The following is a 17,241-nucleotide window of genomic DNA, read 5'->3' on the forward strand; positions in this document are numbered from 1 at the left end:
CACAATATGTACAAGAGGCATTTGCAGTTACTGGCAAGTAATTTTTTTCTGCTAGTGAGAGCTTTCTAGCTAACCTTTTATTGTATTTTGTAATGGGCACCTTGTGTGGCCTAGTGTTTAATTTGGCCTCTGTTTATCTATTTGATCAAGCTAGGTTATGAAGTTGGCTTTAAATTACATGTGCGTTTGCACATGCGTGCATGTACACATACACATGTATATAAACTGTGATAAGGGAAAACCGAGTTTGTGTAGTCAAGGAGGAAGACAACTTGGGAAGTACTGAAGCTGAAGTTGCACATACAGCTGTGAGTCTAACCCCTTTTTATTTCTCTCTCTTCAATTTGTACTTACTTGATTTTATGATCACCTACTAACACCCACACATACACACACAACATAATGTGTTGAGCTTTCAGCTACAAATGGCTGCATCTTACAGAGTAGCTAGAAAATAGATGTTGGTGTGGATATGGTCATAAGATATGTCACTGAAAGGAGTCTAAATAAAGAACTAATACACAGAATGTATTGTTTCCCACAGCTCAGCTGTGTTTCTTGAATCATAGTATGCGATTTACCTCTGGTTTTAGCCTTTGGAGCTTTCTCTTTCAAACAGTCCAATAAAAACAGAGCCTGGAGTTTGTTTACTTCTGGTATTAAAAGCAAACAGCTTAGGGAGCAGGCAACTTTTTATTGGGCCTCTAAAGGAGAGATTTCAGGCTGTATTTTGTTTATTATGGCTTTCAGGTTTTTGGGGGTACAGAGCTGTTGGTGTGGGGAGGGTTCGCAGCTTTCACTGATGTTCGGCAGTCCGTGAGATCAAACCATTGCATTAATGCAGGAAAAAGTCTGAGTGGAAACATAAGTATGTTTTAGTGAAAAGACTTCCATTTTTATACAGTTCTGGTTTTTCTCCCATATGGAGTGTAATGTTGTGAGGAGGAAAAGCCTTTGGCCAGAACTGAGAGGAATAAAATTTTTTAGAGGACTGGTTTTATCTTACTGCGCGTGGGCACAATAGAAATAAACTTCTCAGAAGTTAAGAAAATGGAACTACTGCAAAGCCAGCATTGCTGGTATTACTCTACCTTGACCTGGAAAGGTATTTGGAAGAGAAGATACTCATTGTTTGTGCTCCCTTTGTCAGCGACAGGCAGTGAGAACCTGGGCATGCCATGCGTGCTGCTGGTGCCCTGTGAAACAGTGTGCTTTTAGTATTGAAAGGACAGGGGAGAGTCTACAGCTTAAATCGTGATGTTGAAGGGGTATTACTGGGTGATGCAGCTAAACCATCAATGTGTACTGGGAAGGATTTCTCCTTGGAACGTTTGCCTTATATAACTGCATCAGAACTAGTCACCTGCTTACGTTTCATAATGAGATGTGTCTGGCATGTCTGAGGTGTAACCAACCCACAAAAGCAAACAAATTCAGAGTTAACAGGCTGTTATTTTTGGGTCTGCTCTCCCCCATGAGTGCTGATGGGAGCTGTGTCAGCAGATTCTAAGAAGAAGGACTTGTCCTTAAGGAACCCCTTTGTGTCTTCCTGCTGCTGCTGGTCTGACCCTCTTTCAGGAGGCCTCAGAAAACATTGACATTCTTTGGCAGAGCATGCTAAAATTAGGGCATAAAAATGACAGATTCAATATCAGTCTTAAATGATATTTAAGTAGCCTTGCATTGTGTAATCCGAGCAGAAGCCAATGTTAGTGTCGTTTGATTAATGCAGTTGTGTGCATGATACGCCAGTTTCACAATTACTTCTTCAATAAATGCAATCATAACTATACTGTTAAAATAGTATCTTATTACTATAGTTATCCAGGTATTTCTGACTGCTGCCCCAATACCTGTGCTAATAAATTTGAGTAGTTTGCTTTATAGTTAAAATGTTTTGTTACTTCCATAAAAATCTGCCTTCCATTTACTTTAGAAGGGTTTTGCCTTAAATGCTGTTCTCTCATTTGTATCACTGTAAATTCAGACGTGTTTCACTGAAAGATTGGGTGTGTCCTTTGTAACAGAATATAGCTTTATGCTTTGGTAACAGAAGTGGCTCCGGACCAACCATTTCTGTCAGCTTTTAAAATGCGGCTATTTTGAGAACTAGTTCATAGTAAAGTTACAAATTAAATACTCTCCCAAATAATAATTTAAAGGTGCTGCCAAGTTCAGGTTACTTTTTGAATCATGAACACTGCTGTCTTCTACTGCTGAGTATTTCTAAAAAAATAATTTAATTTTAAGTCACCCATTCATTTCCTGTTATGTCCAGACCGCGTTAAAGATTTATTACTAGTTTCACTGGTCTCTAGTACCTTAACTGTCATTTAAATGATCTGCCACTCCCTCCCTCCAAAAAAAAAAAGTGACAAATGTTTTAAGTATAACTTTGTGCTCATTCTTCCTTCAAGACAGAAGTGTTAATTCATTCAAATATCGGAGTATCTAATCAATATTTGTAATTCTGGTAAAATTGTGTCTAATTAAGATACAGCTGACTACAATTTTAAGTTGGTATAACTGATGAGATATTAGATTATCTAACATTAGATTTAAAAAATTGAAAAATTAGTAAATGCATAATCTGCTGTACAAGAATAGCTAAGGAAGATTAATGAAGCATAGAAATACTAGAGAACTTGAATCATAATTCAGGAATTGTTAATACAGTATAAATGTTTCTAATTTTTGCTTTTATAGTAAAGAAGTAGTGTTTTGGTTTTACAGTATATATAATGCAAAAATAACAAAAACTTAAAAATAAACCAGCCCCAATAAAAATTTAGGCCTATTTATCTTCTTTGCTTTATGAGCAATGACATTTGAACCCCACCAGTTTTGTCAGATGTTCTTGTCTTATTTTTGTGTGCGTGGTGACTTTGTTTTTAGTAAACAAATATTCTATTTTATTTCTGTGTTTAACTTGCATGTTGGCATTTCAATAAATTGAATTAAAAAATAAATAGTAAATGTAGGTTCTGAGCTCCAAATGATTTAGCAGCATTGGTGCCTTGCCTGTTGAGAAACCGTGCCTTGTGTCATTTGTGCAGGACCTTGCACAGTGCAACATGAGTCCTTGGCGGGAATCAAGGACACCTGTACCATAAAAGTAAAAAATTTGCCCAAAAGCTTGAGAATAGTTCAAGAAAGGTTCCTGTTTACGAGATAATGGGGTTTTGTCTTGGGATTGTTTAGGGCATAGTTATTCCCAGTTGACTGAAATACCATCCGTCATCACTTACTCCCTTGCTCCCCAGCTTAGCGGATTTCAAGCAGACTGCTTCCTTCTGCTTGAATTAGATGTCAATGAATTAGAAGTCATTGAAGCATGGAGGGGCCTTGTACTAGTGCAGCTGATGGTAGTTTTTGGAAAGCACCTCACCTGAGGTGGGGACCTGTGAGGTTCCAGTTGTGGCACTGTGCTGGTGGCCTCTGTTTCTGTGGTGGTGGTGGTATGAGGTCAGTTCTTCAGGCTCTAGCCTACAGGTAGCTGTGACCAACCAGGAGAGAAGGAGAAGGAAAGGGAGGTAGTGGTAGTGGTGGACTGCTAGCACAGTCCAAGTCAGGACTGGGCTGTAAACCATTGTTCTGATTCCAGGGCTTGAGCCACTCCTCTGCCTTTGCAGCCTGGGAAGAAAGGGGAGTTGGCTCTTCTGCAACTTTGAGAACCTACAGCCACTGTAACTGTCAGCCACTTCTTTTCCACAGATCAGTTTTAGCTTGGATTGTCAGCCAGGCCATTGTCCCAGCCCATTGCTTTCGAAGGACTTCTGGCCTTTCAGCATGGCCCAGCCCTGCCACCACCCTGTCCCCTGCCCCTTGAGAAAGTCAAATTGTTGAGTTCCAGCACAGTCCAACCACCATCCTCCCTCATACCTCCATTTTTCCCACCCCACAGTCTTACCTCAACTTACTGCTCACAAGTAAGATGATCCTTTCTGTCCTGAGTATGTATTAGCCTGTATCTACCAATGCAACCCACCTACCCTCTCCCCAGCCCGCTGTTTCCCTGTTGGGCTGCAGAGTTGTTAGTCGCTACTTGTCACACTACACTTCAGGAAGAAAGAGACAGGTCACTATAACTGGGATGTATTTTGCCATGAGAATAGGGTGAGCTGAACTTCCTTAACAGGTTCAGGACTCCCTCTGTACAGCTGACTTGCTGAATCATTTGTATGAAACACCTTTTTTCAGTGTCAGCCTGTGGCTTCTGAGTTGCCCAAAGCGTTAGCCATTCTTTCGTTTACTGGCGAGACGTGAACTGCTCAGTTTTTCTCATGTAAAGTTGGGATGCAAAAAGGTGGATGTACCACTTTCTCAATATTTTCCTGGTACTTTTTTTCGCTACTGGTACCCAATTTAAAGGTTATGGACAGCCTCCTGTAGATGATGTTAAACATCTGCAGTAAGAAAAGATGACTCTCTTTCAGGCCACTTTCATGCAGGGGAAGGGAAAGGTGCATGTGCAGAGAGAGGTTCTGCTACATCTTAAAGGTCTTTTTCAACCTAAAGATTCTATGATTCTCTGATTCTACACTTAAATTAGCAGAGCACAATCTGGGCCTAATTTCTTTTTGGTTATATGCAGTCTCTTGAGATGGTAAGAGGTGATAAGGGAGGTGGATAGGAAACCGTTACGTAGCTAAAACATCACCTGGCATAGGGGATTGTCATTACCATGCAGCAGGAGGGTGTGCAGAGAAGCACAGAAACTAAGCTTATAGACATCGTAGGGCAGGCATGGAAAATAGAGGTGCTGCAGTTGTTTCTGATTATGTGGTTAACGACTCCAGAAAGGTGTAGTAAATCTGGAGGAAGTTGTGGTTTATTTTTAGGTGTAATAACTCTACCATTGAGCCTGTACTTTCTACTGGATTACGTTTTCGGTATTTGAAAAACGCAGCAAACTGTGTGGGTTGTACATTACGCCTTCCTGTGCTTTTGCACTTTCACCTGTGTTTATGGGATGATTTACATTGAAATCTGTTAGAACTGTAGCCATACTGTGTTCTATCCTTACCGTTAAACTTGTAGGAGCAATGACAGGCAGGAGACAGCTCAGTCACATCCATCATGGAGGTTTCAGTGTATTTATATCCCTTGTGGAAAAACTGAGAAAACCAGACTTGTTGGCATTCATTGGTTTTCTGGTAGCCCACATGTTTTTCTTATTTGTTCTTTTTTTGTGGGAAGTGCGGGGAAAAAAAGGTCTAGGACTCTGTGTGGCACCTCCTTTCTTCAGGTAGTTGAAGATGAGCTTCAAGAGTGGCCTGGTTAGACATTTGCCTTGAAGGTCTGGGTTTTTTAACAGAAAGGAGGCTTGAAAAATACTCTGCCTAGGTGAACACTACAAAAATACGTAGCTCACTGTTGTCATGAATTTTTCAGTGTACAGCATGTTGTTGGGGAAGAGGGACCATGATGCCCACAGTTGTGTTAGTTTTCACCCCTGCCAGGAAGTTTTGGACTTGATGCTTCGCTAAAATGAACAGAGTATCAGGGTGCCTTGAAGAGCCTGTTCATCTGGACATCAGACCCTTGTCTTATGAAAGAAGAAAAAATGGAGAAAAAAGTGCCTGGTCCCAGTGAAAATAGAAAGAGGATAATCTGCCCTGTTGATTGGTTGCATAAAAGGTCGCGTTAGTTTGTTCCTGATTTTTCTAGAGAGAGGCTTCAGGTTTCTGCAGATGAGTATTTGGAACAGAAAATGAGGTGGTTTCAGTCTTGTGAGGTGACTGCACTTGCCTGAGGGTGGAACAGCTCAGTGGCAAGCGGAGGAAGGGAAGGCCCTCCATCCTGGGGGATCTGTGGGGCTCCCAAAGGCAGTGTGGTCAGCTGGCAGCGAGGGAGCACTTCTCAGAAGGAAGCTTGGAGGTGTCCGACTATTGAGAGACTGTAAAGAGGAGAAAGTGCTTTTCAATGGGTGGATTTCAGAGGCTATTATAAAACTGTCTGGAATTAATAGTGTGGTTTCTGGAGATCACTGAGGCTGTGTAAGTGCTGAGTTGTCAAGGTGCTGCACAGGACAGCCTTACCTGCCATGGCTGCACACTCATGTGTTGTCTTTTGTGGTGTGCTGGTGAGTTTTTTGGCTCTGCATAGAACTGTTTCAAGAAGCAGAAACATAGCAGAAAAACGTGACATTACCAAGAAGAGGTGAACTGTTTTCTTCTGGGGCAATGTGAGACTGAGGTGGAGCAGGAGGAACTGTCCCTTTGAATTGACTGAACTGAATCCTAAAATTTTTACCTTGTTCCTGGCATGACAGATGAGAAAATACTTAATGAAGAAATGGGAGAAGTGGCTGGCTTGATTTTCACGCTTGGTATTAAAGCACAGAAGGAGGAAAACTGGGTAAATGAGAATTGCACGTGCAATAACACAAGTGGTCTACGCTAAGGAGCACAGAAAGGGTGAAAGCTATTAGTAGAAGACTAGTTGTGTAGGTGCTACACCAGCAAAAATACATACTATAGTGAGAAAAGAGGGTGAGGTCAAGGAAGAAAACCAAATGAGATGTTTATTATCCAGGTTCTTTTCATTAGTATACAAAACTAGAACAGCTGGTGCTGAATGTGTAACTAGATACAGAGGCAGCAGAAACATGGCCAAATAGCATTCGTGGCCTGAGCACAAACACTGAAAGTTATGCAGAAAATTAGTAAGTGTCATGAAGTGGCACCATACAAAGAAACAAACAGTAGCATGGATACAGTAGAATCTGTTTGGTCAGAATCACTTTGGGAAGGAACTGTGAAAGATGTGTTGTAGACCTCTAGCTTAGGATTTATATACAGACACTGGAATAGCAATGTTATGAGAAGGTAATACTATAGGAATAGTAACATTGTAGGCTATGTAGTGGACCAGATCTATATTAAAGCGCAAATGATATTGTAATGATGTGATTATTTCTGTACATGACAGTCAATAGTTTTCTTAGCAAAAGAGTAATTCAGAATAGAAGTTGTGTTATTTTGGACTTGGAAGGAGTTGCTGACCTTAAAGAAAACCTGTTTGTTTAAAAAATGAAGACAAAGCATGAACTAGGTTCATGTGATTTAAGTTTAATGGGATGATAAAAAGTGAACATTTGTTAAATTAGGAGAACTAGTTAGTGAAAATAAGTGAGCTGAAGTACTGGAGGCTTAAATGGGGAAAAGGTTCAACTTCAGTCCCAAGTAAAGGAAAAGAAGAATTTTGGGAAGTTACTTAATCCTTCTAGCAGAGAACCTTCTCCTGGGAGGGGGACTGGTAGAGTAAAGGTAATGGGGAAAGAAGGAGGAGTAGATGATCAAAGGAAATCACTTCTTGGAAGTTGTGGTGGAACAAGAACAGAAAGTATTAAGCTGACTTAGAATTTATTTAAAGTTCTTGAGACTTAAAGCAGTTAGTAAAAGTTTCTTTAAATCTGTAAGTAAATTGAGAAAGAAGACATCCTTTTGTTGTATAGGGAAGCTGGTTTTGAATTAGTGCCTTTTGTTCAAAAGCTGAATGGATATCTTTGCACGCTTCTCAGAAGAGCAACAGTATGGGGACAGCAACAGGATGATGAATAGAAACAGCGTTATGCACATGAGTATGGTTGAGGTGGAAATTCAAGACAAATTCTAAGTAAATAAGGATGTAAAGTTGCAGTGTACGAGTGCCTACATACTGGGTCTTACACTACATGTATATTTTTATTAGATATGGTGAGCTATTGCAAGTAACTTTACAGTAGGCAATGTGGCTCATCATTGCCCAAGAGCTGAAGTGCAAATCTTTGAGACATAAAGTCATTTATAGCTTTATTTTTAAGGTAGAGTTGATTTGTATTATGGTGAGCTTAAAAAATATTTGCAATACTGTAGATTTTTCTTTTCACATAAAATATTCAGGAAAATATTCTCATCTCAAAAGTTACCATTTCCACTGTGTGTGCCCAGGAACTTGTTGAACCTTTCTGTGAACAGATGTTGATCACCAGAAAAACAAAAATCTATCTCTGTTTCCTCTTCCTATTATCCACGCCCTGCACCCCACCCCCCGTAAACTGAGTTTATTTCCTGTCAGATTAGTGAGTTAAATTGGTTTATGGGGAGGACAGAGAGGTGCCAGATTTGGTGCAAGATAAGCCCATGGGAGCAGGAAAAAGCCCTTGAGGTCAGCAGGAGGAACAGACTAGTTGGCTTGTGGGTGCCCAGCCTTTGAATTCTGTGTTAGCGCAGCAGAACTACGCGTTGCTCTTGGAGGGGCTGTTGTTCAGTGTGGTGGATATTTTGTTTGTTTTGGCATTCTGCTTTGCAAGAAATACATGATCTTCACAAACCTCCTAAAATGAACGTTTGGTGGATAGCAAAAGTCCTTGCAGCAGGACTTGAATCAGGCAACTGATAGTATTTTGCAGCACTTCCCCTAACATTTGCAGTGTACAACAGTTAAATTCTTGTTTTGACCTAATGCAGATAAGAGCACTAGTATAGATCCAGTGTAAATTGTTTTGCTTCTGTGTGCTCTTACTCTGTACTCCAGCTTTACTCAAGGTTGCTGGCTCTTGACGGAACTACATGGGGTTGCTGTGGAGAGACTTTCTTAAGATCTTCAGTGCAGTTGGGCTTCAGGATATGCTTTCCTTCATGTCTGGATTTAATTGTAGATAATTTTGGAGGGAAAACTGTTTCTTACTTTGGGAAACCTGGCATACTGCTGGCATCTGGTCATTGTACCGAGCAGTCAATCAATCACTAGATAAAAAGGGGCAGAAATGAGAGATACAGAAAATAAATGATCTAAGCAGAATGCCACAGAGTAAATCCACACCACTACCCCCACTCCCCCCCCCCCCAATAAATTAATGCCTGCGACGGCAGTTGTTCACAGCCCTGATAAGAAATGGCAGAATTGTTGTGAGGAGGTGCTTGGGGAGGGCCCTGTTCTCCCTTCCTTCCCCACACTGTCAATAAAAGTAATGCACACGTATTAGAGGCGATCAGGCCCCTGTAATGAGCCTTAATTCCAAACTTCCTTTCTTTTGTAGAGCCTGGTGAGAGTTGTAAGCAATCCCTGACACTGCCCAGGAAATGGTATTTTTATTTGGAAACATCTTGCTAATAATTTATATTTGTTATGTTTTGATTTTTGTTTTGTAGAAGGAAATGCTTTCCAAGAACTTGTGATCATGGATTTTTCCACTCTTACTATTTTTTATTGTTGCTAAAACTCTTATGAAATTGCCAGCATTTTGGACCAAGCTGTTACTTGTGACAGAGGTGTGTGAGACTTTAAATCATAGGCTAAAATACCAAGAAATAATAGGATACCTATAAAAAAACCCACAGAAATGGCCCTGTCAAGCTAAAAAAGAAAAAAGCTCTAGTCTGAAATCACTGTATTGACTGCTGGTAAAAATAACAGCAAAGTCTGTGACAGCTGAAAGAGAAAGGAGGAAAAGCATGTTGCTTTTAAGTTTTTCCCTTTGTTCACTGGCGGTGTGCCCATACACCCCATTCAGAGCTCTAGAAATGGTTCACCGATTTGAAACTCTGGCTGCTTTTAATTGTGTGGGTTTTATTTGTTTAAGTAATATGAGGAAAATAGTGAGCTAGGTCTTTCAACATTAAAATATCAACTTTATAGGCATTTTTTGTCCAACCCTTCAGACAAATTAAGAGGGATTCAGGTTTTCGATTTGTTTTTCTAGTTTCCAAATGACATTTTTTCACAATGGCTTTGAATTGTTATTACACCCTGAGAGAATCTCACCGTGAGCTGGCTGACAGCATAGTAGTATAATAAACACTTACACAGTAAGTCAGACAGCACCAAATCCATCTATAACATTGAAAAGCTATTGAGGTGTATTCAAGGAGAGTACTGTGCAAGTAAGTCGGAGTGGTTTTTTTTCAACATTTTCTGTTGTTAAAAGTGCTTCGAAAAAAACAAACATCAAAAGAATGTACAGTTGTATAACATAGGATTTATGAAAGTATAATTGTTCCATTACTTTGGCTTTTAAATATATTGTTAAATCTCTGTTGTAAATATAGTGCTTTCTTTGGAAATAAAAGTTCTGTTGCAAAAATGAAATAAGAAGAATACAAACATTTTAGAGTACTAACAAAGCCCTGGTTTAGATTGCAGTTTAAAGAAGTACTTCTTTTGAAGTAAAGTAGAAGACATAATGTTATGTGCATATCAGATGTCAACCTTTTGGCATTTGTTTTATAACAGTGCAACTCAGAAAGGAAAAATGTGTAAGTCTTGCTGAGACTTAACTTATATGTTCATTAAGTTGTAATTAAACAAAAAGACAAAAGCATCCATGCCATGTTCAGCATTACTGAGAAATACAGGCTTACGTTTACCTGCTTGAGGTTCCCCTTGTGATCAGTACCCGTCTGTGTTGTCATGATTGTCTAGTTTTGGAACATTTAACAGTATGTTTTAGTTTGGGACAAAACACATTCTTTCCTTTTAACAAGGGTCTCCCCGGTGGCTGCTGAAGACTGAAGGGGTGTGGATGGACCCAGGGATGGATTCACTCCACAGGCAGAATCTGTTGTTTCAGTTGATGAGTGGTGATGTCTTCTTTTGGCATATTCTGAACTTGGATGTTTCTTCATGGTGACAACAATCCCCTTATTGCTATACAGACTTTTCAAGGTGGAGGGCTTGCTTTAAATAATATTGCCTTCCTGGGTGTTCTGTTTCATTGGTTTATATAGAATTACTGGCTTCCAGTTGTATTAATGAGAAGATTTGCGTATTTATTTTTCCATACTTTATATTTTCATTTCAAAATACAGCCAAGCTTATGGTTCAGGGAACAGATATTTTGTATTTCTTCTCTCATTTAAATAGTGCTCAACCTCTCACCCAGAAAGTCAACTATTTGTCTTAATGCTTCACGCTGTTACATTTGGTGGAAAAGCCATGTTTACTAGAGCTGCATAACTGGATAAGCAAAAACAGCCTTTGTCCCAACCAGTGGAGCTGTGGTGTTGCTTACTTTTGGCTGCTGGAAAAATTATAAACAACTGAGTCCCTCAGCCAGACTGGCATTGGCAGTATCTTCTGCTATGAATGGTTGCTGCTGGGTAGACTCTGAGAACTCAGCTGGGTCCAACACTTGGGGATTTTTGGAAGCAAAGGTGCATGTACTTTCACATGGTTTCATTAAAATAAATATTTCTGATTACCTTGTAATTTTTAACTAATTTTATTAGTGCTGTGGGAAATGGACTTTGCAGTGGTGTCCTTCTTTAGAAAGACAGGGAGAAGTTAAGTGACACAGGTCTCCTGAGGTAACTTCTGCAGAACCAGGCACCGGAATCCTGTTTTCTAGTCTCACTGGGTGTGATTTAGCTCTGGATTGAGATGCATAAATCACAGAAAAGTCTAGATTGGAAGGGACCTCTTGAGATCGTCTGCTCCAGCCTTTTGCTGAAAGTAGGGTCTTGGATTGTGTTATTCAGTGCCTTGTTAGTTAAGCCGAGTCTTCAGAGGGAACTGGACTACTTCTCTAGGCTTCTCTGTTTAATTCTTCTTTTAGTAAGCATCTTCTCCTCATGTCTGGATGGAGTTTCCCCTAAAGCAGCTCAGCCCTGTTGCCTCCTGTCCTGTTCTCTGTGCATCTTTGTGAAGAGACCAGGTCCCTCTTGGTGTGTGAACTATGAATTCTATAGGTGTCCGTTTTGTGCTCTGCTAAACTAGTGTCTTGGTGATGCAGACCTCCCATTCCTATAACATGACTACAGGCAGCCCACGTCAGGGATTGCTGTATGATTTGAATGCATTCCCTAATTATACTTGTTGAGTAGTAGGTGTGATTTCGTTGTGTCAGTCGGCTCTTTTTGACGTGGCTGAGTGGGATGCCCCCTGCAGTGAAGACTCCCTTCTTGACTCCATGGTTCAGCCAAGTGAGTGCTGCAGAGCTGACTAAGAGTCAGTCGGGATAGATTTTTCTCTCTGCTATGAAGAGTTTCATGAGCAAAGGAAGAAAACATGTTTCATAACTGTCTTGCAGAAACTACAAGTGTTTGGAAATTGATGGATTTTTTTAATATTCTCTGAGTCCAACTGATCTCATTGATGTAATGTGTAATTTCTAAATAAACATTTAGTGCAACCAGTGCCTATCATTTTATTCCCCCCCACCCTTGTCTCACCTAACTTGATCATTTTAAGAGTTTGATTCATCAGATTTGTCCTGGGATGTAGACTTTACTATTATATATAATTTATTAGGAATTGAGATGAAAATTTTCATTGCATCAAAATCCATGGTGAGCTCCTGTTGAGCTCAGCTTGTCCAAGATTTGCTGTTACAGTGTAATATCAACAGATTTATTAGTATTTATTTCACTTGCCCTGATGGTAATAGTTTCCTTTTCTGTGAATGAAAATACAAACCCATACCTGAATCATGCGAACTAGATAAGATTTTGGGGGTAGTGACCAGAAATTTTAGCAGCTCACTAGGGATATTTCAATTGCCTGTTTCAGTGGACTGTTCAGGGTGCCTTCCTCCTGCCTTTTGTGCTCATGGTATCTTTGATCCATTTTCAGAGCAGCAGAGCCATGTCCCAGATATAAGGAATACAAGTTATGATAATTTTGATCATAAATGAATTATCGCTGAAGTGAACATTCATTCTTCTTCCATTTTGTTAAAAATGCCTGTTAGTGGTTTTAAGAATACAGCATTTTCTCTGCTGCTTAGGTCTATAGCATTCATCACAGAAAAGGAAAACATTATTTCAGTTTTGCTGATACTGAAAATAGGTTCTTGTTACTTATTTAGTGTTTTCAGTGTGTCAAGGAATATAATTTGTAGTAGCGTCTGCTGTAGCTACCTAGAGGAAACTGTTGTTCAACTTGTGTGTATTGTAGGATAGTAGACAGGATAATTTGTTCTGTTGATTATGAATGTAAATATTGTTTTTAAGGCAATGGTAACCAAGAGTATTTTTCCTGTTTACAGAGCAAGCTTTACATGGAAGGATTTAGAAGCCTAAAAGAAGGAGAACCAGTGGAATTTACTTTTAAGAAATCTTCCAAAGGCCTTGAATCAATACGGGTAACAGGCCCTGGTGGGAGCCCCTGTTTAGGGAGTGAAAGACGACCCAAAGGGAAGACAGTACAAAAAAGAAAACCAAAGGGAGATAGGTAATTACCTTACTTTGCTATTCCCCCTCCCCCCTTTTTTGTTCTTTGCAAGTTTATCTTGGAAAATATGTTTTCAGCATTTACTCATTTGTGAAAGGAAACCCTTCTGTGTAAATTTGGCTTTTACATGTAGCCTAGTCACTGATTAAACTTAGTAAGATGTACATATACAACTACATAAATCACCCATTTGATTGGTTTTACTTGAGAAGGTTTTATTGAATTAGAGGAGGCCTGCAAAAGAATGTAATACTATTTTGAAAATATTGCCGTTAGATTGATAAGAAAGGTCTGTCTGAATACAGGTGAAATAATGTCATATTTAGGTGAGAATTCTGCATGCTGAAGAGACTTGTGTGCAGCGCATCGGTAGTTTTGTACAGAAGAAAGGGTAGGTGGTGCAATCAGGGTTGAGGTGTACATAATTTGATTAATTATTTCTTTTATTTAGTGAGCAAGAGTATCAAGTGGTTTTGAAGCTTTCAATGCCTGGTGGTCTGAAGAAATGTAATAATATGTTACAAATTTCAGGTTAGTCTTGAGAGCTGCACTTCTTTATACACAAGTGCAGCAGTCTGACTTGCACTGTTTTACTTTACTTTCCGCCTCTGATGGCTTGAAGAAGTTCCGTAATCATCTTCACTATAAAGCCACCTGCATCTAGTTCCCAGAGGAAGCCTTCTTGCCCCAAAGCTTGTATTTAGGTGAATCTCCCTTTTTTCCTCATGGTATTGCCCAGCCCATAGCTGTAATGGCCGAGATCAAGGGGTATATATAGTTTGTGAAGGATCCTAGTAAGAACATCCAAACAGCCAAGTTTTGCCTGCAATATTTGATATATGGCATGACTGTGAGAAGGCTCTCTTCCATTGCAAATTCTGAAGCAAAGAGTAGCTTGGGAAAGAGGGGGTCACCTGGAAAGGCAGTAGGGCCCTGCCTCGAGAAATGGGGGATCAGAAGCCTTTGCAGGCTACAGATGAACTCAGTTTGTCCCCACCTCTGTAAAAGGCTTCTTTTTTTTTTTTCTTCTTTTTTTTTTTTTTTTCTTTCTTTTTTTTTTTTTTTTTTTTTTTCTTAATTAAGGACTGGAGACAAGAAGATAGTTGTGTCTCTTTCACCTTCTTTGTAAAAGCTGAAAGCCATGAATAAAATTTATTGCTGCTGTAACAGATCACAGTCCATAACCACAACAAGGAGAGACTTTGTAAGCTGGACAAAGCTGTCTTTTTGATTGTTCACCATATCTGGCCTTTCAAAGTTATGCTGCATGCAATGGCTGTGAAGTTGTTATTTTTTTTTTTTGCTCAAGCTAGGCTTCCAGTATAGTTCTTATTTAAACCATTGGTTTTCCATGGACTGTAAGTACTAATTTGTTTAAGGTATTAGCATTGCTTCTGTTACTGATGTTTCATACAGTGGCAGCATATAAAGGCCACAGTCATGCAGTCATGATACTGTTGTCCTGTTTGTTGCATGTGTATATGAGGAAAAGACAGTCCTTGCTTCAAAAACCTTGACTTTTAAGTGGACAGGTTGTAAGTAGACAGCAAAAACTACGTATTGAAGGGGACAGGGGTCTGAACGAATGCAGGTATCTGTACTGCACAGTGGAGCCAATGCTTTCAGAGTTCTGAATTCATCTCATCCTAGGGAAGCATCTAAAATACTGTGGATGAATCTTGCCTTGTGGCTTTTTCTTTTCAGGGACTACGAAGGGAGCCTAGCTCCCATGCTGTAGATACTACTTTTACAAGTCCTTAAAGTTAGATGAGATGAATCCTACTTTCCGTAATGTTTTTTCATAGCTAAAGCACATAAAAAACCAAACAGATACACCCTGAAAAACAGTGCAGAGAGATGATCTATGAAGCACTGTACTCCTTAATGTTCACTTGCCTTTAAAGAAGGAAAAGAAATATTAAATTGGTTTGAATATGAAAACGTGGGCAAAACCATCTACCCACTTCTGTTTCAAAATTCTTACACTTAAGTCATTAGATACCAAAAAAGTCTAAAATTTGAAATGTTTGAAGTGGCACTGACATCACTCGGTGAGGAGTAGTATCTTTGCTTGAAAGAAAATTAGTTTTGATTGAACATCTGGCCAGTAAAGAAGGTGCATCTCTGATATGTAATGGAAAAGTTCTTGAAGATTGGTGTTGTACTGTGAGAACTGCCTCCATTTACGAAAAAGCTAATTCCAACTTCTTGTGCTCATCAGTTTAACAGTGTGAGGGCCCAGCCTCGGTGCATCTTTTTATATGGATCCTTTTTGATCCTTTTTGAATGGATCACATAGCTATAATAATGGTGTATTAGGGCAGAAGGGAAGACAGAGAGAAGGAGTTAGAGATAGCAAGGGGGGGAGAAAGGACAAAGCAGCAACATGTGCAGAGAGGGAAGAAAAGAAGTCAAGACAATGAGGTTGCTAATATTGATGCTTGTTGGTAGTTTTTGTGGGGCTTCCACAATAGACCCGGAGTCTCTGTACTCTGCAGACTGTTGTTGCTGTGAGGACTGTACTATGATATTACCCCTTCAGCATTACTGTGGGCCACATTATTTTTACAGCATAGGTGGGAAGGCTTTGTAATTGCTGACAGTGATACTGGCCACTTCGGCATCTTTCTCAGCAAGCATGCTTCCGCATGCCAGTATGAGGAAAGTCTTTTGTGGTCCATGTGAAGTGAAGCTGTCACTATAAGCAGCCTGCAGGCTTTAGGTTCACGGACCTTACTTTAAGCTATTGCAATATCCGTGTGTCTTACATACAGAATTTTTTCACAGGGTCTAGTGTAATCTAGGCTAGGGGGGAGGTTTCTAAACAAGGCTCAGCTGGAATTTGCATCTGACAAGTGCTAGGTTCAGAAGTGGTGTTTTATGTCAGAGATGTACAGTGGGGAGGGGCTGGTCTCTACAAATTCATCTCTGACTTAGGTAATGTATTACACTGCAGCGGGTTGTGGATCTCTTTGCAGGAACTCTTAACACATGCCAAACACAGTGTGTTTTGCTTAACTTTGGCAGTGAGCTGACACAAAAACATGCTGTGCTGCTCTCTAGGAGTGACCACAGGGAGATCCAGAAAAGACAAAGTACTCTGAATTCACATCTTAATCACCTGTTTAGTATCTTGCAGACAAGTCTGTGAAATCTTGATTTAGAGTAGAATAAATGAAATCAAAACCTAGCCCACCATCTTCAAAATAAAGTCTGGAGGAGGAAAAGGGAGGAAGGAAAAAAATTGGGTGGGTGGTTTTTGTTTGGGCGTTTTGTTTGGTTTTTTTAACAAACACTCCCAGCACTGGTATGTGACCTAAAATGAAACTGGGTAACAGACCATTTTATCAGTTGTAACTTTTTATTTATTTTTATAAATTTATATAGCTGGTAAAATACCCTTTAGTGCAGTGTATATTTAAATAAATTTCACCCACAGACCTTTGGCACAATGTTAACAAAGAAGATGCATGATGCTCACAGGACTAGAAGCTAGAGTTACCTTGGGGACCTAGAGGTATTATCCAGTACCTGTAAATATTCCTAGTAGGAGCTCACTGTTTGATACCTTTTCGGCAGAATGTCTGTAGTGCTGCATCTGCTCAGCTTGGCACTTGCTCCACATGGAGTGTTTTTGGCTGGGGGAGGGGGATAGGATGACAGCTTTTTTTTTTTTTTTTTTTTTTTTTTTTATTAAGTATTTACACCAAAATGGAAGCAATAAAATAAAGCAAGGAAGAAGGGACAAGGAACAAATAATTAAGGGTATAGCTCTATCTCCCGGTTCTAAATTTTGGCATTTCAGTTCTATGCTGCCCTCCACTAACATCACACTTGTGGCAGGGAAGCTTTCTAGCATGGATGACCTGTATCAGTAAGTGGTTTGAATATGAACATGTAATAAATAAGCAGTATGTTGTGAGATTTTGGGTTTGACATGAAACATTTCACTGACTTGATTTATAGTGCAGCCCTGCAAGTAAACTCTGAGGGGAGGGAGTTGGAAACTGCTGGAAATGGGGGAGCTTAATGAAGCATTCCACTGGATAAACAGTGATGCTGAATTGTGTTCTAGGAATATGGCTA

The 17,241-nt window shown here is 39.7% G+C and overlaps 1 protein-coding gene across 4 annotated transcripts in view; it reads left to right on the top strand.

Moving 5' to 3' along the window:
• LIN28B (lin-28 homolog B) overlaps positions 1-17,241 on the top strand; it is a 104,623-nt gene that overhangs the window by 46,221 nt on the left and 41,161 nt on the right. For all 4 annotated transcript variants that reach the window (XM_055811010.1, XM_055811011.1, XM_005244044.3 and 1 more), the window contains one exon: positions 12,971-13,155. In XM_055811010.1, coding sequence (XP_055666985.1) covers positions 12,971-13,155 — 185 coding nt within the window. The remainder of the gene's footprint in view (positions 1-12,970; positions 13,156-17,241) is intronic.

This window comes from Falco peregrinus, chromosome 7 (genome assembly GCF_023634155.1).
Source record: "Falco peregrinus isolate bFalPer1 chromosome 7, bFalPer1.pri, whole genome shotgun sequence".
Taxonomy (NCBI): domain Eukaryota; kingdom Metazoa; phylum Chordata; class Aves; order Falconiformes; family Falconidae; genus Falco; species Falco peregrinus.